Source organism: Strongylocentrotus purpuratus, unplaced genomic scaffold (genome assembly GCF_000002235.5).
Source record: "Strongylocentrotus purpuratus isolate Spur 01 unplaced genomic scaffold, Spur_5.0 spur5_scaffold_2, whole genome shotgun sequence".
Classification (NCBI taxonomy): domain Eukaryota; kingdom Metazoa; phylum Echinodermata; class Echinoidea; order Camarodonta; family Strongylocentrotidae; genus Strongylocentrotus; species Strongylocentrotus purpuratus.
In genome coordinates this window covers 21,705,083-21,730,396 of record NW_022145605.1, presented here as the reverse complement: position 1 = coordinate 21,730,396, position 25,314 = coordinate 21,705,083, and the positions used below count along the sequence as shown (strand labels likewise).

The following is a 25,314-nucleotide window of genomic DNA, read 5'->3' as shown; positions in this document are numbered from 1 at the left end:
AACATAAACTCCTATGTAATGGTAATACATTGCATAAACATATCAAAACAGCTGCCACAATATAAATTAATTCCATATTATATGTTCAACAAAATTCCTAAAAAGGCTAGTCTACTATTAAAGGTGCAATCTAACCTTTGTAATAAGTTCAGTAATTATGAAAGCAGAAAAATATGAGAAACAAAATGGCGAAACTTAAATAAATCGGACCAATAATAAGAGTTGTAAACGATTAATTAATGTTTTATGAGATGACTAAATCTATGCCAATCTCATAACGGGAATTTGATCCGTGGATTTTAAGTAGTCACAGACAACTCTCCTAGCTGTTGAAAAAGTATCATTAATTTTAGTGTTTTTTTTTCCTCATATGTGCCTTCTCCCTTGTGGCACTATTCAAAATATATTATGAATAGCATATTATTATAAATCCCCTAAAAAGAAAAAACCCTCCAGAGCCTTACATTTCGCGAAATGCCATTTAGTTATTTTTGTGGTTAAAGATGAAGTTGAGTTCTGGTCATGCGATTGCATTATGAAAGAAACGGTGTGGAACCGACCAGAAAAGGTTGATCATCTAGCATATAAGAATTTGTGTGTATTGCAAGGTTCTGGAATCATCAAAATGATAAGAAATGTGGCCAAGTCTTGGTAAAGTTACAAACACTTGCACAGAAAGATGTATATGGGACTACACAAACACGTGGCGTAAAAAGCCGCCCCCCCCCCCCCCCCCGATTTTTACGATGTTACATGCATATTTAGAATATGAAGGCATTTGAAGAGCCATGCTTTTCAGGAAACATGTCTTAACTGATGTTCTTCCACACTTGCATAACAAGAATGAGTAATGCTCACAAATTATTTTTCACCTCTTCCCAGAACTCAACCTTCTCTTTAAAGTTATCTGGCACACCTTCAGAGTAACATTACCAATTCTGCAAATATGAAGATCCTATACAAGGAATGATTACAACTTTCAGAAATCCATTTCTTTCTTATTTTTATCTGATTTTAGCACAAATTATCACCAGTATGATTTTCTAATTGTTCTGCTTTCTTTTAGAATAGTTGTATATTAAGATTGGATTTATACAAGTAAGAGTTTATCTATAATTCAAAGTATCCTTGCACTTTATAATTGCACTTTATACATTTTTATACAGAATCAAGAAATAACATGATTTGAATACATTAATTGTCAATAACATTGTCTGACACATAATAACCAATTCTATACATGTATTCACAGTAAAGCAAGTCATCTATCAATAACATACTTTTCATATGTCTGGTCCACGAATAAACTGCTTTCTAGAAAAGCGGAAATATCAGACATTAAATGTCAACCCCCCAAAAGTTGGAGGATATTGGAACAATAACTGAGAAAGTTATGAATTTTTCTTGACATGAAAAGAAGAAAAAATTTCATGCAGGCACTACTGGAGAAAAAAACTGTCTCTGAATTCATGAAAAATATTGTTTTTTTTTGTTTGTTTTTGGATAAAAAGTATATTTTAAAGGATTAATTATGAATATATGATTTGAAAAAAAGTAATCCAATTTTGTTAATATTTGTGAACAAATTATTGAAATTGCATGCATGTTATGTATATCAGTATTCAGTATTACCTGAGCAAAGACACAGGGAAATCCATTTCTTGTGGGATTAACAGTGAGACTGATGACATCAAATATACAAGCAATAGTTTAAAGGTGACGGAATGACATTATAATTATACTCAAACCAATAAACATATACATGTGTATATATATTTACCATATTTGGTATTTTAAAGCACTTAAAGGCATACATGACTTTCAAGTAGGTTGTAACAACAACTTGATGTTTTTTTTATACATCACGACTTTTCCAGTTACAATGTAACCGACCAAATACAACCAATTCAATAATAACATGGCAGTAACAATTATTGATTTTGTCTTAGATAACCTTGATGCCACAGGAAAATATTTACCATATCAATCGTCATGTCCAATAATAAGAAAGAATAGAAGAAAAAATGAAGAAAAATAAGACATACTATTATTGTGCCTGTACGAATTGAGTTTTTAAAAAAACATACATCGTATTATCAAGTTAAATTTGAATGGTTTTTACTTCTATCTTATCTGGTTTTCATAAGTATCTGTTCCTAATCTGGTTATCAGTATGTGGAATGATATGTTCTCTTCCCTACTAATTCACACATATTCACACATAATAGAATGTGTACTTTTCTAAAAACTTTGTGCAATACATTTAACGTATTATCATGTAAATTTTTTAAATTGATGATGTACTTCTAATGAACAAACTTATCTTTTATCACTCCAAATTTGAGTTTTTAATTTGAAATATAATCTTTTGCAATTTCTCATCTTGTCTTTAGATGATTTTGAATAATCACTAAACTCCCGATGTAATTTGAACAACCCATTTTTTCTAAAACTCACATTTGAACTCTTTGGTTTTCCGTTAATATATTTTAAAGCCAACTGATTAATGTACTCTCAACATATATTGCTATGAATCTATATCAAATTATTTTAACTAGAATTTCAAACGTAATTCTTTACGCTTAATTTCTATTTTGTCTTTAAATTTATGCCAATCTTTGTTCATTGTAATTGACAGGTTTATTTTGTAATTTTGCAAGTTTTCATCTGTGAACTATATCGCAAATCAGCCATCAACGGCTACACAGATATATTTTGATAAGCCTTGAATTGAATTGAATTGAAATGGAAGACATACTGGATTGAATACAATAATCACTTCATGATTCGGTAGCTATCAATACCATTTGTTTATACATAAATAATCAAGAAACTGAAAGATATTCAATTAAACAAAATGAGTTGTTGTTAGCATATTTCTATCTCAAAACATGAACACCTTCTTAATACTACATACTTTCAGTTTCCAATGACAGGAATACCACAATTATTGACATAATAAATAGTTCATAAAAAATGATATTACATGAAATACAATTACTAAATATGAAAATCTTTTCTTGTACTCTACTTCTAAAAATGAAAAACCCAACACAAACCGACCACTGAGCCCAAATATACACAATTATCTTGCTTAATACCTTGTTGTTTTTTCAACACAAATGGTGATAAATACTTTCTCACTGAATAAACATGGCTGCGCTGTTAAATTGTTGGATTGCACTATCAAACCTGTCATACTGTAAAGGTATCATGGTCTAGTCGATAGGTCCTCGGACTGTGGATCATTTGATTCTCGGTTCAAGTCCCGGCCCGGCACTAATGTCCTTTGGCAAGACATTAATCAATCAAATAAAATGATGACCAATATAGGTGCTCCCGAAGGTTGCCTCTTATCTCCTGTTCTTTTCTCACTGTACACAAGTAATTGCACAAGCACGAACACCTCTTGCAGTTTAAATATGCTGATAATACTGTGATAACAGGCTACCTGTTCAGTGACCCTCATGAATACATCTTCCAGGTTGAAGAATTTGCCCTTTGGTGTGACAACCATTACCTATCATTGAATACCAGTAAACCAAAGAACTTATCATTGATATCCGGAAGGGCAATACAATACATGCGCCACTCCGTATTCATGGAGACATCATTGAGCAGGTACAATGAGTACAAATACCTGGGAACAATCATTGATAAGCTTTCTTGGGAGGAAGGCTGTCTGTCTGTACAAAAGAAAACGAACCAAAGGATGATTGAACCATCTCAAAGCTCTTCTATCAATCGATCATCCATCATCCATTTTGATAGCTATTGAAGTGCAATTAAACGGATAACGGATAAGTGGAGACTGTGGATCAGGCCCAAGCCGATGGGCGTGATGGAGGGGGCGGGGGAGGGGAGGGGGAAGCTGACGGGAAATATTATGAGGCATGGTAATATAGATGAATAGTAATTGTAGACAATACAGTAGACATCACTACTCCTTACATCTGAATCTGAAATATTTATCACCAAAATTGACAATTGGAATCAATCAGATTATTGAAGTTAAAATGGTAGCCTAAAATGTCAATTGGTCGGGGTGGGTCTTTGAAAGAAATTGAGGGGCACATGCACTTTGTAAATAATTATCCATATATATATATATGTATCCTTGAATGCTGTAAACATAAAAATCGGTAGCCTAGCAGAGCCACGTTAGTATTGGAGTGACTTGAGCACCTTGCACAGTGGATATGTGCGCTATCAAATTATCCAATATCATAATACATTACTAACTTTACATTTGAGTTGTCAAGTTCTATGGATACTTCAAATATTTCCACTTTCTATCAGGTTTCCTTAAAAATCCTATTCCCCTTTCTAGTTTTCTTTGTTTTATTTTGTTTTTAAATAGTGGATAATCACAAAGGAATCTAATTTTATGATCCTTCTTTTAGGAATAGAAACCACAAAGGTGTGGGATAACTGAGCTGAAATTATCTGCAATATATAGGATGGATTAATGTCATATTTAAAACAAGACAAATGTGACTAGGTCTCTGAGATGATATGCCTCTATCTACATTCCGTTGATGCACTATCACCAATATCTATCATATATCAGTTTCAAAACTGGTATTTAAAAAAACATTAATTATACCACCCGCCTTCAAACACGACTCCCAACTCCAAACTCATTGAGTGGGCTCAGTGAGTGTGACCCTCTGTAAACAACATACATACTTTTACTTCCATATACACGTTTACCATCATGCATAGTATAAATCTAGTATCTTCATTTTCTACGATGGCGTGGTGAGATCGGCATGCACACATTTCCTTCTTACATCGGGATTTCACTACATTTGTTTTGAATTTTCTATTGCAATATCCCTAAATTTTAACAATTGAAAACAAAAAAGAATTTGTGTTTGAATCGTTAATCATCAAAACCAACACAAACACAGTGTCTGCACATGTAATGTTCCCTTCTGAGCTTCTTAGAAAGCCCGCATCTATTCACCAACTAAAAATTAAGAGAATACATCAAAATATTTCTGTGTACCCGTACATTTCCAAGAAATCAGATATATATTAACACAAACATTACAAATTTATAAGATCATACAAAAATATACCTAAGCACCTATATGAGATGATGTAAATTAGGTAAAAAAAAAATAGAAAGTATCCATGTTACCCAAAGATTGCAATAAAACAAATGCCTCACAGATAATTGTTACAAAATGCTCTTAAACCTTTTATTTGCCACACTTCTCGATCAGCACAAACAACAGGCAACAATTAGTAACAGGGGTAACCGGCTGAACTGGGAATGTAACACCCATAGCTACTAGAAAGAGATAGTTACGCCACCGGAAAATGCTTCCGATTGGTCAGGCATTTCAAGAAGCTCCAAAATAGTTTCCTCTCATAGAGATCGTACATGGGAGGGAACCACTTGGAGTAACATGGCTTGACCTATGACCCATCTTGCAAGCATGTATTTGCATGTGTCACAACTATTTCTCTCTATAGGCTATGGCAACATCTAGGGTAACATTGCTGACCTTAACGAACCCAAGTAGGTTCAATTTTGAGTAACATCATAATGCAGTAAACCATCAAAGAAGTGGAAAACATCTGTTGGAATCCAAGGGCGGAAAGATAACATGGCAAATAAAGAGTTAAAACTTACGATTCAATACAAAATATTGCAAATGCGATGTTTAAGGTCGAGGGTTAAGACTTCTGGCAGAGTAGATTTCTTGAATAGCTGCGACATGATCTTTTAACAGCATGTGATAATCTCTGACCTGGGACATGAATACTTCCTTACTCTCTTCATCTCCTTGAAGGATTCTCATTAGATCACTGTGGTAGGGTGCTGCTCTGTATGCAACCTGGAAATAATAAGGGAAGAAAAGTCATCAATTGGTGGAAGGGGGGGGGGCACAACAGGCCCGGGCTTGTCAGCAAAGTTTTAGAATATTGGGCCCCATCTTTTTCAAAATCTTGGATCAACCCCTATTCAATTACTGTAGGATTGCAGAACTCCTCTTCTTCTTTCTTTTTTTACGAGGGTTCTCAAAATTCAATACCTTGGAACTACACATATGCTACACATAACTTTCTTTCTCCATTTGTAGACAAATAGGAACAAGCTTCTTACACAGCTACCAACCTTGTGCGATCAAAAAAGGAATTTAAAGCAAAAAAAAAGGAATTCATTAAAACTTACAACCACATGCTACCCACTTCCAATGCAGAAATGTCCATTCCTCATGCTGATTTTTCCATATTAGGACCTATAGTTTATTTAAGGTATTTTTTTTGTTATTTTGGTATTATCAGTGTTTCATTCTTTTTGAGAACATTTATCTCTTCATGTATGTTTTCAAAAATGTTTTAACCTCAGTTTTCCATTGAATTTGTGATCAAATCAACATTTTAGGGCAGTTGTTTGACGTAAAAAAAAAATTTAAAAAAAATACAAAAATAAACAATAAACAAAACCTATTTTATGATGAAAAAACGTACGATACAACCGAAATCTGGAGGAAAAAACAGAATAATTTTGGGAAAAACGTAATGCTTGGCAGCTCTGTTCTTATGCCTAGTTCTCCTACAAAATGCAACTCAAGATTCGACTGTTTAAAGATTAAAATTTCTGATGGACTCCATTCAGGAAGTGGCAGAGAAGGGGCATCAAGTTTACCTGCACAGCTTTCTTTACGAGCCAGTGGTGATGCTGCTTGAGGGTGATGTCATATGCTCCTGAAATACATGGTTTTATATCGTCACCTTCATTCTTCCCATCTAAGATATTCTGGATAAAGATGCAGATGAAGTTGAGGCCCCTGGATAAATTGAGAGATTTAAAAAAATGATACCGGTTCATAACATAACGTTACAGATCCCTTGATCAATTGAAGGCTTTACATGTATATCATATATTTTGTGTATTCCAATGGAGAATTCATTTCTGGATCTTGTAACTTCTAATGATTATTGTAGCACTAATTTCGTCGCTGTTTTCACGAAGTGACGGTAGTGAAAAAAAATTGCATTCACTTTGCGTGACGATTTTCCTCACTACCGTCACTTCGTGAAAATAGGGATGATTTTCCATAGATCTCAGAATGTTTCATGCTAACATATATGTTTAATTTTACAGTTGAGTGAAAACCTTCCCCCCGCCCCTTTCAATATGAACATAAGTCTATCTTTTCTTAATAACTTGATGTTTTATATCACAGATTTTAAAACGCCTACAATTTTGTGACATTTTAGATCTTGCAACAAGGTCAACCTAATGTTTCATCATTGCAATCCACGAAACAGATCACCAGAAACTTGCCTCTAATAGCCTGTACCTGAAGAAAATACAATAATCTTTAAGTTATCCCAATTGAGATGGTTTTCAGATTATTATTTTTTAATCAAAGGGCTTCCAAAATCTTCATTGGGATCGGACCCCTATAAGTTCAAATTTTTAACATATGGTTATATGGATAATAACTCAAGATATACAATCTGGGCCCCCTTCCAGAAAAGTTTGCCGGGCCTGGAGCCCTGTAATACTATTATGCACAACTTAAAAAGCGCCCTTTACCATGTTTCTATTAGCCTATAGAGGTTAAAGGAGAGAGTGAAAGAGAGAGATCGTAAGTCATATAAAAAAATTCACAACTACTACTATATTTACTACTACTACTACTACCACTACCACGACCACTACCACTACCACTACTGCTACCGCTACTACTACTACTACTACCACTACCACGACCACTACTACCACTACAACTACCACTACAACTACCACGACCACTACCACTACTACCACCACTACAACTACAACTACCACTACCACTACCACTACCACTAACACTACAACTACCACTACTACTACCACTACAACTACCACTACCACTACCACTACTGCTACCGCTACTACTACTACTACTACCACTACCACGACCACTACTACCACTACAACTACCACTACAACTACCACGACCACTACCACTACTACCACCACTACAACTACAACTACCACTACCACTACCACTACCACTAACACTACAACTACCACTACTACTACCACTACAACTACCACTACCACTACCACTACTGCTACCGCTACTACTACTACTACTACCACTACCACGACTACAACTACCACGACCACTACCACTACTACCACCACTACAACTACAACTACCACTACCACTACCACTACCACTACCACTACAACTACCACTACTACTACCACTACAACTACCACTACCACTACCATGACCACTACCAATACTGCTACTGCTACTACTCCTACTACTACTACTACTACTACTACTACTACTACTACTACTACTACCTACTGCTGATCATGATGATAATGATTACCTCACCTTGTTAACCAAATGAGGGCATCAGTGGCAGAGTTGTTATCATTTGTTGTACATTGTTCAAGCTCTTCATCAACAATGGCAGTCAGTGTATGGAAATCATCAGGCCTTTCATTGTATTTATTCATCAGTTTCTGCAAATAAAAAGACAGAAAAGGAAAACTGGATTGTGTTTGTCTTGTTTTTCAACGATATGATTTCGGCTCTAGGCATATGATAAATTCAAATGATGCTGCTCCTTCTTGAAATACGTTCCAATTATTTCATTTTTTCAACCAATAGGTAACCAGAATTTATGAAATGTCTGAATGAATCAGTTTTGTCTCCTAAACGTTCTTGACAAACATTTGAATTAATTCATCTTTTCAAACAAAAGGTGACCAGAATTTATGAAATGTCTGAATGAATTAGCTTTGTCTAATAAACGTGGTGTTTGTTATTCTTAAGACAATCAATAATACATTCTTTTAAAATGAACCAACCAAAATAGAAACAGCATAATTCCGGTTTCTACAAAAAAATAGGAATTTTACAATGCTGTTTTGACGCTACTGTTCCCTAACTTAACCTTTGACTTGAAAAACTTTATACAGAATAATGCTTTACACAAATTATACAAATGCTTTATGAATGATTATGAATGAAAAAGTAGAACCTTTTTTTTCTAGCAAAGCTATATTTTTCACAGGACAACAACAATTTCACAGCTACACATATAATTACTACCACTTCTACTACTCCAACTAATGCTGCTTCTGCTGATAAGATTGCCTCAAAACTAAGGATAAGGGTAAGATGTTAAAGATGTTTCTAGAAAGTTTCTACAGAGGAGGCTTCTCATATATCATTATTTAGATAAAGAATTATTCCACTTTTCGGGGGGTGGGGGAGGAAGGGGTTATTTCTTTTTCTTCTCCTTTTCTTTTGCTTTTGCTTTTCAGAAGCAATAATATGTACTGGGGCTTTATTATGGGTTTCAATTCTTTCCTATCACATTTTCATCACGTACAAACTTACCACAATGTTGCCATTCACATCCATTCTGACCATGGCAAAGGCATTCTTCCCCAGGATATCTGAAAGTCAAATTTACACTTTTTGTGTTATAGCAATGTTGAGAACAGAGTGAAACTCCTATTTTGTCTATTGCGAGCAAGGAGGGTATAAACCTGCATTTAACCTTCTGGCTCCAGAAAGGGGCTTTATGAAAACATTCATGCAATGCATGTATGAGATCATTGTAATTTGTATTTTTCAGAATTACCTATTTCAGTGATCATTTGCAGAACAACAATTTCATGTATGATGTGTGTCAGAAATAGAAATACATGTAAATACACAGATCTTCAAAATGAAAAGGAGATTTCACAAAGAGCATCTTTCTTTGAGTAGAGGCTCACCTTCCTCACTTTTTATATTACCCCTTTTATTCCATCCCATGGCACTATTATGTTATCAGGCCATTTAACATTTCGGTTGCTTTTTTCACTTTTCTGCATACCTGTAGTTGCTGTTTTGCCACACAAGCATTTTTTTTCTTCAGAATACATGCTTTGCGGAAAAAAGAAAAATGAGGTTGGAATTGAAGTATATGAGGTAATGCCCTTCTGGCTCTAAACAGACATTGATACAAATTCGGAGCAAATAAGACGAATCTGGCCCTTAAAGATAAACTTGAGTTCTGGTAATGCGATTGCATTGTGAAAGAAAAGGTGTGGAATGGATCAGAAAAGTTGATCATATAGCGTGTAAGTAATGGTGTGTAATGCAAGGTTCTGGATTCATCAAAATCATCATAAATTTGGCAGAGTCTTGGTAAAGTAACAATCACTTACACAGAAAGATGTATATGGGACAACACACATGGTGTCGGGGCTAGTACTACCCTGATTTCCTTATCTTTCTATGCTAATTACTCAGCCAGTATACATTTTCTTCCAAAATTGTTCGGCACATGACATTTATTTGTAATCTTGAACATTCAGTGTAAGTTTCGTTAGATTCTGTGAGAATTCATTTTCTATTTTTACCAGAACTCAAGTTTATCTTTAATACTGAATGAGCATTACCTACACATGAGACAAGATAGAAATGAAGATATTTACCAAGCAGTGGAAGTATGGATACTCTGCTAGCCTCGAGGAATGTTAGAGTCTCTATCCTACCATCCTGTGGTACAGTTTTGTATCTTGCTTCTAGGTTACTATAGAATGACATCTTCGAGGTTAGTGAAACTGCTCGAACTTTCGACTTGTGGGGAAGCTAGAAAAGAGCAAAATTCAAACAAGGATTCTTTTTAAAGAAGGAAGCCATGGGACAAGATAATAGAACGTTTTAAGGAAAAGAAACAAGAAAGCTAGAAATGAGCATTATAGGCAATTCCAGCATAACAGACATGACATTCAAAACACTTTTTGCTTATAATTTCAGACAGTTTTAAACAAAATTAAGAGTCCAAATTCCTAAAAACATATTCCAATCCATGATTGAAACAAATATACTGCATATCAGTCACATACATAAATGTAGTAAGTTTCACAGTATTCCACTGAATACATGAATAGAAAAGGACTCTTTGTAACCATAACTGCCATGATACAAAATCTGAAAATTTACAAATTTTTGTTATACTTAACTCTTAGCAATTTAAAAAGTCTGTGATTTAGGGGGTTTGATGAATCTAGTTTAGGTGTTATTTACAGAAGACTGTAATCATACTCTAGACATAGATATGTTAAAAAACAATTATGGTATTTTCTGTACAGACATGGCAGATTAAGGGTGACGGACATGAACATTTTGCTGCTTTTTGAAAACCCCTGTAGCTTTGCTAGAGCGCCGTATGGCAGCCATGCTAAAGCCAGGGTAATAATCGGGAGTGCCAGGAGGGTCAAATCTGACCGACATGAGCGCTATCCAAGAACCCATTATTATTATTATTATTATTATTATTATTAATGTCATGAAAAGCTCTTTGTCCACTTCATCATTAATTACTTAGCCTACTACTGAAACGGATATTCACACCAATATCATTTGTCAAAATCATGACAGGAAATAGGATAATTAAGGACTTTTGAAGAGCTAAACTGTGAGTGTTATTATTATTCAGTACTACTATTAGTATAGACCGAAAGCTTCATTCCTGATATCGACGGTTGTTCCGCTGAGATTACATCTGGCCCCTCTGATCATGCGTTGGGGAATGTTGACAAATGTCAGTTTTATTAAAGAATGACCCATACCAGACAGTTATTTCTGTCTACTATTACTAATACTTTGATCAAAGACATACTACTGACTTTCTGCCAAATTCTGGTTATTTTTGTCTACCCCAGCCCTAGCAAAGCAATGCTATTTAAAACCAGATCCGAGGCAGAGCCTAGACTGTTTATCTAAATAACCAACAAATACCATGCCAGAGGGTATTTCCAAGTAAACGGGGTAGGTAAAAAGTTTGTTCTGTTCAACTGTTACTATTACAGCACTCCAGCAAAGCATAGATACATGCAGTCAATGCTAATGCGTATCGACCTCTAGCGCAGTAGCGCTGCACTACTTGCTAATGGGCAGCAATTGCACACAAAAATAGTCAATACACAAATACACACAAATGCACACAATAATGCCGATGTGGCTGTAAGCAAGTTTGACAGTAGAGTAGTCTAGACTCCGATTTTATATTAATAATTATTCTTTCTAACATCTGTGAGTTGTCTCTTTCGTTCGTTAGCCTCTGATTTGGGTAGGGTCGGCCTCTCATTTGGGTAGGGTCGGGTCACTCCCCGCAGACGGTGACACGTATGACCGTTATCACAAATGCAAATAACCCCCTTTTGCGGTCAATTTCAAGGACATTTTGTAAAATTTAACCCCCTTTTTTACGTCAAAACAAAGACAAAATCGTACTTTGGAATACCTCTATTTATAAGATTGTAAGGACACTTTCGCAAGTTTACCCCTATTTTACCATATTTCAAGGACAAGACTCGGCTCCGAGAATTTTTCTTCACGGTTTTCTCTTTTCCCTTTTCCTGACCCCAATTTATCAATTTCGAGGACACCTGTGCACCCCTATTTTCTATATTTCAAGGAATATTTTGTCCGCGGATATTGCTTGAAATTGACCCCTTTTCCCGCGATTTTGGTAACGGTCATGCGGTCCATAAGTCACATCGAGTGACCCCACCGGGAGCCGACCCTACCCAAATCAGAGGCTAACGTTCGAAAGAGACAGAAAATTCGGTCTAATAATACTAGTGTCTAGTCTAATAACGCAGCTAACTAGACAGAAATAACCGTCTGGTAACCGTATGGGCCATTTTTTAATAAAACTGACCTTTGTCGACAGTATAGAGGCGGTCAGAAGAGCCAGTTGCTTACATCCAAGCAGCCGGTTTAAAAGTTAACATATAGGATGTATGCTACGGAATGTCACATTTCTCCGACGGGCTACAGTCCCGTCATTCCAAACGCAAGCACCGCTCACTTTCATACTCTTCTACGTAAATTTGGCAATGAAGCCCGGAAGTCGTTTATAAAAGAAGACAAAATGATGTACACTGAATAAGACACGTATATCCATGGACAAAAATCCGTACAATATCATAACAAAGAAACAATTATTAATCTTTCATAATTCCAATCCATAAATGTAATATGCTTTAAAAGTGGACTTACTAATGTGCTTTGTAAGCATCGGGCAGCAAAGCTGTGGTGTGTTTCGTGTGCAATGCAATGCAGTGTGCATGGATATGGGCAGCGTTTCATGAGACCGTCATAAGTCCAAGTTCACCGACATCCCATTGAAAGGTGTGCTAAACTTAATACACGCATTTCAATGGGATGTCGTTGGACTTGTACTTATGACGGTACGGTTTCATGAAACGCTGCCATGGTCTCTCAATATCGTCCCCTTATCAACACGGTCAAGAAGACTCGTCCACATTGCTATCGGTAGAGCACCAAGCAGAGTCGAAGGGTAAATTGAACTCACATCCTCGATCACCTTCTTTCTCTTTCCTTTCTTCTTCATTCTTTATTATTTTTTTCTTTATCTTTATATCTTTTTTACCCTCTCTCTCTCTCTCTCTACATAGCCTACTCTTGTATCTGCTCCCCTCATATCACCCATCTTTATTTCATTAAGTGATCTCAGTACACCAATGAATTTGCGAACCGGATTTGCGAATTGCGAACGGTGCCTTTACGTGTATATGTAAACGAGGCCAGTTAAAACCAAATCATTTTTATTAATTTTGGATTGGGGTAACGCGAAACTTTTCAACTCCTAAAAGGGTGCCGTGACTAAAAAAAAAAAAGTCGGAAATCGCTGATCAGGTAGAATAATGGCTGGTCCTCCCCCCCCCCCCCCCATGACTGACCCACGCTACGCCACTGAAATGGGTCATAATTATGTAAATTAGCAGGAACTTTGTGATGTTTGATGTTCAGTTCAGTTCAGTTCATTTTTATTCAAAACCATACAAAGCATGATATAATCTGTTACATAAAAAAGAGACTGGTAATAGTACATCAATCAACATATTCTAACTTGATTACATCATAAACTGAATGGTTTTAGGACCCCTTTAGAAGCTAAGCTTGTGAGCGGGGCCCTATAACAAAATACATACATTTACAGTAAAAAGAATAGTATAGCCTCAGTATATAAGGAGCATCTCTTACACTATACACAATGGATGTCATTTATGACAGGTATAGGCCTACATTGTTTGTTTGTATATACACGTTTGTAAATGCACTTGTTTGTGCCATATTAAAAAAACAGACTCAAAGGCCCGAATTCACAAAGAAGGTATGTCGACAAACCTTGGTTTTCGTACGTCATATTATTACGCGTTTTTACGCGTTTTTTACAATCCTGGTTTGTAAAAAAACAAAAGGAGGTTTGGCGAAACAAAAGGAGGTTTGCCAACAAACCTCCCATTCAGGCCAAATTGTTTATTCAAAACGGCATCTGCGTTTTGTTTGTCATCAATAAGAGTATTGGAAGTGATCGCGGGTTTTGGCATTTCTTCTTTGGTTTGGCTCCCTCTTTATGTCCTCACAAACTTTGCAAATAATTATTTTTTTTCTCCAACATTCTTTTAAAGTCCCGTCTCAATATTTTATTGTCGAAACATATTCCAGTATAGGATGTTTCTTTCGAATTGATAGCCAAATTATACATTCGTTTACGTTTCTGAAGCATTTTTTCGTATCTCCTAATCAACCCAGGGAACATGAAAGTTATTTATTATTTTTCTATGCGGTATACGTTGTTATCACACTGCAAAAACAAGGCCCAAGACGAAAATCCAATTGAATCCCCATTGAATGTCCCCATTGAATCCAATTTGAAGTAAATGGAAAGTGAAACAATGGGTACCCATTGAAACCAATGGGGACCAATTGCCAATTGGTTCCAATGGGGACCAATTGCCAATTGGTTTCAATGGGTACCCATTGTTTCACTTTCCATTTACTCCAAATTGGGGACCAATTGCCAATTGGTTCCAATGGGGACCAATCACCAATTGGTTTCAATGGGTACCCATTGTTTCACTTTCCATTTACTCCAAATTGCCAATTGGTATTGAATTGGGATTCAATGGGGGCATTCAATGGGGATTCAATTGGTAAATCGATCCAGTTAGAAGAACCAGTGATAAATTATTGATACTTCATAATCGATATTGGCAACTGTCCACCAATTAGGTATATTCCAATCTCATTTGCATTAACTTCATCACAAAGATCATTTGAAGTGAATTCAAGAGTTTCATTTACAGTGACATTGGCTCGTACAAATATATATACTAAATATGTATATTGTTTTTTGGTTAGTAATCATAATATAGTTTGACGTATGGAATTGCGTTTTCAGGAAGAAAATATAATCTGCAGTCATCGGAAAATCGTATTTGATAGATCGTACTTAACTTAAACTCATACATTCAGCCTACAATGTCGTCATCCACCCCCTGAGCATTTTTTGGAATCGAGAAGATCGATCAGACACCCCGGATTTGTAATATTTGATTACTGGAATTTGACGCAATTCCGGACGTCCAACGTCATTACATATCACACCAGGAGCGTCTTTCAACGTTGGTTGGGGGGGGGGGGGGGGGGGGGGGGGAGTAAACAAAAACAAAAGGCACTTACAAAGGGTAACCTAAAAAAATATGATAAAAATACTTTTTTGAGACATACATGAAGGTGTACAGGCCTACCTTAAGGGCACTAAGCAAAAAGGACACTTTTCAGAGATGAAGTTCGATTCAAAATTATTGAGTTCGAAATCAACCCCCCTCCCGCCAAAAAATCCTAGTAACGGGCGTGTAATCTGACATTGTTCCAGAGAACTTTGCTCCAAGCTATGTGTTGTCGAAGTGGGGACTTTCTCCCTCAAAAGGTTTTGCATAAACCGTAAATCAATATTCTAAGGCATATTTGTACGATGATTGACATATTTATATTCGCTCAAAACTGCTCTAGATTTTGAGACGAGTTTTATACATGTCCTCATAATACGTCATGACCTTGTCAGAGCACCTGATGACGTCAGCCGGTAGTTGATCGCGAGGTGGCATCTCCTTCGGTGGGAGGAAGCAGCTACTCTTCATCGCTGTACCATAGAAATTGACCAAATCCATCAGGAGATTGTCACCACTAGCTTTCATCCTTGTCAGCACCTTGGGTGACGCGTCCCACTGCAGTAAGCCGTTGCTGTACGGCAACCCGACGGCGGCACAATAAGCCGAAAGCGTCTCGGCAGGTTTCGCCAACAGATCGTCACCATCTATAACGACAGGGTTGGTATCTATATTCTCGTCTTGAATGTACTTCCAGAGGTCGTATGTTTCTGTCATGCCGTAGCCAGATGGGAAGAAACGGTCATCGCGTTCCACATCGTAAGTCTCCTCAGCTGCAGCTTTACCTGTTTGTGATAAAACAAATTATTGTCACTACGTTGTATTAGACTATATTACGCCCTTTATACATGCACGAGGTGTCATTTTGCTGTCTTAGGACTTCGTCAGCAACGTCAGCGGTCTTTGACGCGCTCTCCACGTGATCTCAAATAGATTATTTATTCATTTATTTATTCACCAATATTTAAAACAAAACTATACAAATATACAAATGAAATATAAAATGCAAGTTAACATTATAGTCTAAAACATAAACATTGCATAAATTGTGACAAGATAATAATAATAATAATAATAATCTTTTAAAGTCCACTCCAAATTTGATTAAGTTAAACCGAAAATGGAAATTCTTTTTGCCCAATTGATCGTGAGCCCGGCAGCCACTGAGCAGCGCCATATCGACGTTGCTCTTTCCCTTATTGTTGAACGCCAAACAAGGTAGCAGCAACTCCTGTCTTTTAACGTTTTTTGGTATGACGTGGCCGAGGTTCGAACCCACGATCTTCCGGTTGTGAGGCGGACGCTCTACTGACTGAGCCAACAAATATTTAAAATAAATTACAAGCTTGTCTTCTTCAGGGATCTGTTTGCATAAAATTAAAACTGACCTGTAATAGGTAAAAATGAATGGATCCAAGTCAATATTAGAATAAAAAACAACAACTAATAATCAGGGACGATTTGAGCATAATTAAAACATACAAAATAAGATTCAACACGAATTATCAAGTTTTTGTTGATTAAAAACCAAGATACTAAAAATATATACAGTATATATATTTTAATGGTTGAATTAAAGATAAATGGGACAGGTCGTGTAACTACCAGCACATTTTAATCAAAACATTGCATAGTTATTGATATGCTTAAAATACATTAAGCTGGAACAATGGACATATTGGTGGTTGTATTCCAAGGTGGCTGAAATCCAAGACATGAAGGAACATGATTAAAGGGGGTTATATATAGCTACGGAGTTATTTCTACATGTGCTTAAGAAGGCATTTGAATGAATTGGGTGTTTTTGAGAATCGTATGTGGTCGGGTATAGTTGGCATACAGAAACGATTTTTGATAAAAAGCCGTTCGACAGTTTTGTGGTCTCAAAAGAAACTTGCCCGAGTTACGTGTGGTCCTGGTAGAAACATCGTCCACAAAGGAAAGTCTCTCATACATGATGGCGGGAGCTCATTTATTTACACACTTAAATCATAAGACAGGAGGCCCTATAAAGGATTTGGTTTAGTTGGGACCAGTTAATATATTCACGAAAGACAACTTCAGGACGTGTCTCCCATGTACGGTTAGATACCAATGTACGTTGCCCTTTTATGGAGTCTATTTAGGGTGTCATATAATTGCCTTCTGGTCTGCAACACCATACATTTGAGCAGTAGAGTATGTGCCGGATAATACATCCCAAATACAATTTAGTTAGTTAAAAAATATACAGGAATGCTTATTTCTACGGATGATTCCCAACTTCCTCTTTATCAAATTTGATTATATTCGATATGTCTCTTAAAATCGAGGCAGTTGTCGATTATCACACCCCCACATCTAAGCATTTAACGTCATCCGCGCATTCTATAGAACACGGCCTTGTATACTAATTGATAGAACTCAAAACTGACTTTTCACATTGACCCACATTTTATTTATTATCAGATTTGTGGTACTACAGTGATCATGATGACGTATCAACATTGGTATAGACATAAGCATTCTAGTTGACACCAGCTTAACAATTATTGCGAATAGTTTGAGGAAGGTCACGCGTTGACAAAGGCAACATACCCCACAATATACCATGATATATCATCTAGCTCAGCGGAGTGAGAAGGTCACTAGTTTTGGACAAAAGTACCAGCATACTTGCCCTTTTTCGGCATTCTACAAAATCTTACCTTTGTTTGTACTGATAAAATTGACCCACTAATAGACAGCATTCCTTAACTCATGCAGAAAACTCGTATTTACATTTAAGAAACACACCAATGTTATGGGAGCACCGAAATGATTTTTTTTGTTTTCTGTCTTCATATTATGAAGTCATAGTTGTTGATTAGTATTTGCTTTTGTGTTATTCTTACAAATAAAAAAGGATGACTTAATGAATGTCGGTATGCCATGAGATGCAATGTTTCTATACGCATATTCCCTGGGCTCTGTGTTAACAGTAACAAGTAATGTATCAATTACACCATATTTTATATTTAAAGAAAAAAGTAACACCGCGCTTTATATACCGCTTCAGATCTTAACGAGGCTTTACAGTGGTGCCTGGCATTGAAGTACACATTGGACCCCCCCCCCCCACACACACACACACACATACACACCCCACCCTTTACTCCCTTTACTTATAAGATGCACCTCACCTTCCAGTAGTCCTAGCTCAGAGAACTGATTGTACATCATCTTGCGGTAGGAGGCTATGGAGCGGACAGGGTGTCGGATGAGAAAGGTGTGTCTGTACCCCTTGGGCAGGTAGGCACGGTACTCTTCCGTCATTGCATTGCCCATGTCTTTTACCAGCACGTGTTGGGCGGTAGTGGCTTCAAGACGACGCTTTACAGAACCGTATCTGTATATCAAAAATAAAAAAGGAAACAGCGTACTGTTTATAATCTTGCCCGTTGCTTTACACACAAGACGCCACCCTATTTTAATTGTTGTTGTTGCTGCTAACGTATAGACTGCGTCAACGACTATTAATAGCGTAGTCGATCTTTTTGTCAGATTTCGTTCAAACTTTCACGATACAGAGTACTTCTCTGATTTGTTAGCTTTCTTTCAAAGTTGTTTGCTTTTAAGGTTGGATTTCCCTTTGCACTAAACTATTTGAGCATCACTAAGCATCCCTCTGCAGATAACAGCTTTTCGCACTCTTAACCCCCCCCCCCCCCCCCGTGCCCGGCCCCGCCCCTCCTTAGGTTCTGTCAACTTGACTGCCTATAAAATAATGTAGATATTAACTGTCGTCAGTTTGGCGGGAAGAAACATTCGGTGGTAATCATGATAACTCGTCATTTTTATCCTAGCTGTTAACAATGGAGTCTCGACTATCTGAAGATCCCGTGAACAACATTTTACGCTTTGAGAATCACCGAATTATCTTCCCGTATGAGTTGGGGAAAAATAAAGTGTTGCTGTATTCATATCCTTTCATAAAGCTTTATGTTAAAAGAATATCAGGAATGCAAATGCATTTCGAAAAAGTCCCTTGGTATAACTAGTTTTTGTCACACTGATCCAGCCATGTGAATTAAGAAGACTTTTAATATTCTCTATATCTCTTTCCTTTCATTGTCATAATCATTAGTAGTAGAAGTGGTAGTAGTAGTAGTGGTAGTAGTAGTAGTAGTAATAGTAGTAGTAGTAGTAGTAGTAGTCAAGCGCGGATCAAGGATTTCTTAGGGGGGGGGGCCCAACTTTTTTTATTTTTTTTTGCACCCGAAAATTAGAAAATCGTGCCGGCCGAAAAGTCGCTCAGTGGGGGGGGGGGGGCAACCCCCCCCCCAAAAAAAAGGGGGCCAGGGGGGAGGGGGTAGTTAGCACATTTTTTGTTGGGTCCTCGAAAATTTAAAAATTTGCACCCCCCCCCCCCCTTGAGCGCCAGGGGGCCCAACCCCCCAAAAAGGTAAAAATCACGTGATTTTACATGATTTTTTTTCTCAAAAGGGGAGGGGGCGGGCCCCCCGGGTCCCCCTTGGATCCGCCACTCGTAGTAGTGGTAGTAGTGGTAGTAGTAGTAGTAGTAGTAGTAGTAGTAGTATTAATATTAGTAATAGTAGTAGTAGTAGCGCCAGGGGGCCCAACCCCCCAAAAAGGTAAAAATCACGTGATTTTACATGATTTTTTTTCTCAAAAGGGGAGGGGGCGGGCCCCCGGGTCCCCCTTGGATCCGCCACTCGTAGTAGTGGTAGTAGTGGTAGTAGTAGTAGTAGTAGTAGTAGTAGTATTAATATTAGTAATAGTAGTAGTAGTAGTATAGTAGTAGTATTAGTAGTAGTAGTAGTAGTAGTAGTAGTTGTAGTAGTATAGTAGTAGTATAGTAGTAGTATAGAATAGTAGCACATTTTTTGGGGGGTCCTCGAAAATTTAAAAATGTGCACCCCCCCCCCCCTTGAGCGCCAGGGGGGGGGGGCAACCCCCAAAAAAGGGGGCAGGGGGCAGGGGGTAGTTAGCACATTTTTTTGTTGGGTCCTCGAAAATTTAAAAATTTGCACCCCCCCCCCCCCCCCCCCTTGAGCGCCAGGGGGCCCAACCCCCAAAAAAGGTAAAAATCACGTGATTTTACATGATTTGTTTTCTCAAAAGGGGAGGGGGCGGGCCCCCCGGGTCCCCCTTGGATCCGCCACTCGTAGTAGTAGTGGTAGTAGTAGTAGTAGTAGTAGTAGTAGTAGCAGTATAGTAGTATTAATATTAGTAATAGTAGTTGTAGTATAGTAATAGTAGTAGTATAGTAGTAGTATGTAGTAGTATAGAATAGTAGTAGTAGTAGTGGTAGTAGAAGTAGAAGTATTAGTAGTAGTAGTAGTTGTAGTGGTAGTAGTAGTAGTAGTAGTAGTAGTAGTAGTAGTAGTAGTATTAGTAATAGTAGTAGAAATAGTAGTAGTATAGTAATGGGTAGTATGATGGGATATAACTCACGAGAGGCGATCGGGCTCAAAGTGGGTATTTGCCATGCCGTCTAGGGCCTTTTTGACTCTCTGAAAGATCTCCTCATTGCCCTCATAGTCCATGGGTATGTTGAGCTTCGTTTGATGATTATACTCATTGCTGGTGGCGTTGCAGTAGGCATAGGGTTCAAACCACACCTCCGAGTCATCGATGAAGCTGAGACACTTGGCGAGTGCTGTCGAGATGGACCGAGGAACACACCACAGAATGGTCCTGCTACCATCGCTATTCGATGAAGACATTGTCTACTTATATGTTTCCAGTATCTTGTAGGAATGTTCAGAAATAGATCATCAATATAACCTTGATACGAGTAGGCCTATATACTACATACGTGTGAACGGCGATCAATAATATTGTTGATGAAATGTGTAGACTTTTCTAGCTGTTCTTGATCTTTTTTTGCTGTTTTTTTTTTCCAGTAACTTTCTGACTGAACAGCACTTACAGCTCTGTTTCTCTGATGGTTTAATTCAAGTTGGCCATACAGCATTTAAACTTGTGTGTAGATATCCGAAATGTTATTTTCCTGCTGTCGATTTTCTTTTCCCAAAGATTTTCTCTTATTCTAAGACAAGTTGACTCCCACACAAATGATATTCGATTGTAATGTTTATCTTTCAGTCGTGGAAGTCTAGGCCTATCTGCATTATCCAAGAAGAAGTTGAGCCTATTTCAATCCAGATCCGACAAACAAGAAAATGACAACTGGAAGCTAGGAGCAAAGTGTTTTATCAGTTGACAGGTGTATTGATATTCTGCTTCATCCAACTATATTATGAAAGAACAACACACAAATGAAATCACACTGATATCAATACCATAGTGCTTGCTTTTTGACCTATTTATGACGAAACGTGAATTTTGTACCTACATCATGGAATAAAAGAATGCCATGTATGCACTTGTATGCCCGGTGTGAGAAGATGAGAGAATTCTAATGTTGACTAACTCGGCTCATTGGTCATTCAGATCAGTGACCTATTATATTCAGTGTCGTCAAAACTCGTGGGCGTGGAGCATATACAATGATAGTCGATTTATTAGATTAAAAAAACAAATTCGCAACCTCATTTTGTGCTCCGGAGGGATGAAGAATAATTGTACAACACAAAATACATGTACCATATATTTTTTCCCAGACATCATATGCCATTATCTGTGAGGGCTTGTCATGAAATTTGACGATTCTCTGAATAAGTCGCTCTCAAAATCAAACCTATGATCGGATTTTTATTTTGAACATAACAATTATTTTCAGGACATGTTATATATTGTAACGACCACCGCGGCCGTGACGTAATTAGAGGCATGACTTAAATATTTGTTTATTTTATCATTAAGGTTTTAAAATTAACAAAGCCCTTTCTGAGTAAATAATATTAATCGCATAACTGAATAGATATATCTATTGGTTTCTTAAACTTACTTAATAATTTGGATTCATAAAATTGACTACAGTTTTTCATTTTTAATACTGCTTGACAATAAAAGATTACCATTGACCACTTCTACTGGGAAATGAAAATGAGTCATCGACTGTCGTTTTTAAGCGCAGCGTTCGTCGACGCGCGGATATGATGCAGTGTCGAACTTATTGACTTGACTTGACTTAAGCCGTCCACACCACCATTGGGATGTAATGCCCTTTACATTGTACTTAATGTAGACACATATAACAATGCTTCTGTGTTGACATGAGCGATAATTAGTGCAAGAGCTAATTAACTTATAACTAATTAAGTTTATGCCAACTGTAAGTTTCAATTGGATCCAATTGAAACCAATTGAAACCAGTTGAAACCAATTGAAACCAGTTGAAACCAATTGAAACCAATTGAAGCCAACTGGTTTCAATAGGGAAATTGGAACAACTGGTTCCAGTTGAAACCAATTGGGCAACTGGAACCAGTTGGCAATTGGTTTCAACTGGTTTCAATTGGAACCAGTTGGCAATTGGTTTCAACTGGTTTCAATTGGAACCAGTTGTTCCAATTTCCCTATTGAAACCAGTTGGCAACTGGTTTCAATTGGTTTTGCTCCAATTGGTTTCAACTGGATTTTGGTCCTGGGATAGCAAAAGCGCTCCTCACAATTTCTGTAAATTTGGCAGTTTAACGCTACGCGTACCGCCTTGACCGGACTGTGCGGTATCTGTGCTGTTCTGTGTGTAGAGAGGTCGGGCCGTATTTATTATTTCTTGGGGGTGCATAAATTGCTCTAATTATACGTACGCGTGTAATGCGCAAGTTTATTGTTACGGCACTAAACCCATCCCACTCATTGTTCCCCTATTTTCATAATGGTACTGACCAAATGAAATGTGCAGTGCGCTCGTACGCGCTGCGCTGCGTGTGTACATGTACTGTACTTATGCATCAGTTATATGTGTATGCATAGCATTACGTACATGTATGCATACACGGCTAGCTGGCACAAAACCCTGGGTCGGGCTTCTAAAATGGGACATGAAGCATGATTTGACATGAAAATTGACGGGGCTAAAAATGAATCAATCAAAATGAACTTTATATGTATGAAAAGCTTATGTATCATATGTCATTGTCTGGGATTGAGGATTTACAAATTTGACGCAAAACGCGTTACTGCAAAGTTAAAGATTGGTATATTGAAAGGCAATCGAGCACAGTGCGACCGATCAATGGACATTATGTATGAGAAAGTAAAAAAAGTTAAATGGATTGTAAAGTTTAACGTCAAAATGACGGAGGTTTTTTTTCAAGTAAGGGCATGGTTTTACATGGAATGTAAAGGAAATGTTTCCTTCTTCTCATATTTCGATTGAGGATATTATATACTCAATTCCGATTTTTAATGGTAAAGAAAAGTGTAAAAAGATGTCGAGAATTTTACAATATGTCATGTAATATAAAATGCGCGCGGGTCGGTTGATCTCCCAAAGGTTGATCTCCCAAAAGGAGCGCGAAGGAATTGATATGACTAATAACCGCAACAAAGATATGAACATAATTATATACAAAGTATTTGGTATTTTATATTGTGATGGGGGCTGAGAAGACAAAGATTGCCCATCCTTTGGAAAATTAAATCTAACAAAAACACAAAAGGCATGAACAATAAATTTATTTCTCAGGCATCATAATTATGCAAGACCATAGTGTTTTTAAGTCGATCTTGTCATGAAATTTGAGCATTCTCTTAAGCCAGTCGTTCTAAAAATAAAATCCTTGATCTTGATCACATTTTATTTCGAAAATATTTTCAGGACATCTTCTATTGACCCATACCTGTTATACATGGCTGAGTGGTTCATAATCAAAGTAACCGTGTGAGTCCAAGAAAAATACACCTTGAAAATTGTTAATTATTTTAAAAATCGTTTATGAACAATAAATTATTATACATCTTACGAAAGAGTGTTTTATCCCAAATCATTAGGTATCATTTTTGTGTGGGTGTGTTCACGCTTGGATGAACAGGAGGCGTTGTTTGCGAGAATGCAAAACATGATCGACTTGCGCCAAAGTGATGCCTATATAGTATATATTATGTTGGGATTAGCAGAGTGAGAGAATGAATTGAATGTATCAAATGAAATGCATTGCATAATTCTTTTTGCAGAAGCAAAGTCACAAAAACACACACACGTGCGCACAAAATTAATGTTTGTTGGTATTTGATATTCGATATTTAATATGTGTGGCACTTAGGGATGCTATTTGGATCTGCAAAGACCGGATTAATACACAAATCCCAATTGTGTTTTTTTTTCCAAACATCACATAAGCAACTTTGGCGCATGTCGATTTTCAGATGAAATACTTTTTCATAAGATGTATAATAATTTACTGTTCATAACTGATAATTAGTAATTTTCTAGGTGTAAACTTTTTTTTGACTCACACTGTATATTCTTTATTTATTTTTCCACATAAGATAACATAATCAAATGAATATGCAATATAAACAAATTCAATAACATAATGATATTAAACAAGAGATACGGCAAAGATATATTATTCAAATAAATCATTTGAGGTTGGCACAGTGGTGAAAACATAGGAGTTTATCAAAAAAAGCATGGCTTGTGTTTTATAGACCCCTTAAGAATAACAAAAAGTTACAAATGCTCTGCCTTATAAAAAGAAAATATAGATTGTATAAAAATGCAAATTATTACTTTCTGTTCAACCCACTGTTCAGCATATTTTAAGGCAGCATATTTTAAGGCAGCTATTAGTAATTCATATATATGTCTCTTGAAATATTTGTTGTTACATCAAGGAATTTAATTAGGCTTTAATTAATTCTTCTGCTCTTTCTCTAAAATATTTCTAATTTGAATAATG

The 25,314-nt window shown here is 36.8% G+C and overlaps 2 protein-coding genes across 2 annotated transcripts; both read right to left on the bottom strand.

The window, feature by feature from the left end:
• Nucleotides 1-908: 908 nt before the first annotated feature.
• LOC757011 (glycolipid transfer protein) lies at nt 909-13,204 on the bottom strand. The gene is made up of 6 exons (XM_003726827.3): nt 13,038-13,204; nt 10,463-10,619; nt 9,375-9,433; nt 8,361-8,491; nt 6,665-6,806; nt 909-5,849 (listed from the first exon to the last, which is right to left on the bottom strand). The coding sequence occupies exons 1-6, from the start codon at nt 13,125-13,127 to the stop codon at nt 5,676-5,678; spliced, it is 753 nt and encodes a 250-aa protein (XP_003726875.2). The 5' UTR covers nt 13,128-13,204; the 3' UTR covers nt 909-5,675.
• A 2,293-nt stretch (nt 13,205-15,497) lies between these two features.
• LOC100891219 lies at nt 15,498-22,057 on the bottom strand. Its single transcript, XM_030991974.1, has 3 exons — nt 20,954-22,057; nt 18,679-18,884; nt 15,498-16,302 (listed from the first exon to the last, which is right to left on the bottom strand). The coding sequence occupies exons 1-3, from the start codon at nt 21,223-21,225 to the stop codon at nt 15,857-15,859; spliced, it is 924 nt and encodes a 307-aa protein (XP_030847834.1). The 5' UTR covers nt 21,226-22,057; the 3' UTR covers nt 15,498-15,856.
• Between the last annotated feature and the right edge of the window lie 3,257 nt (nt 22,058-25,314).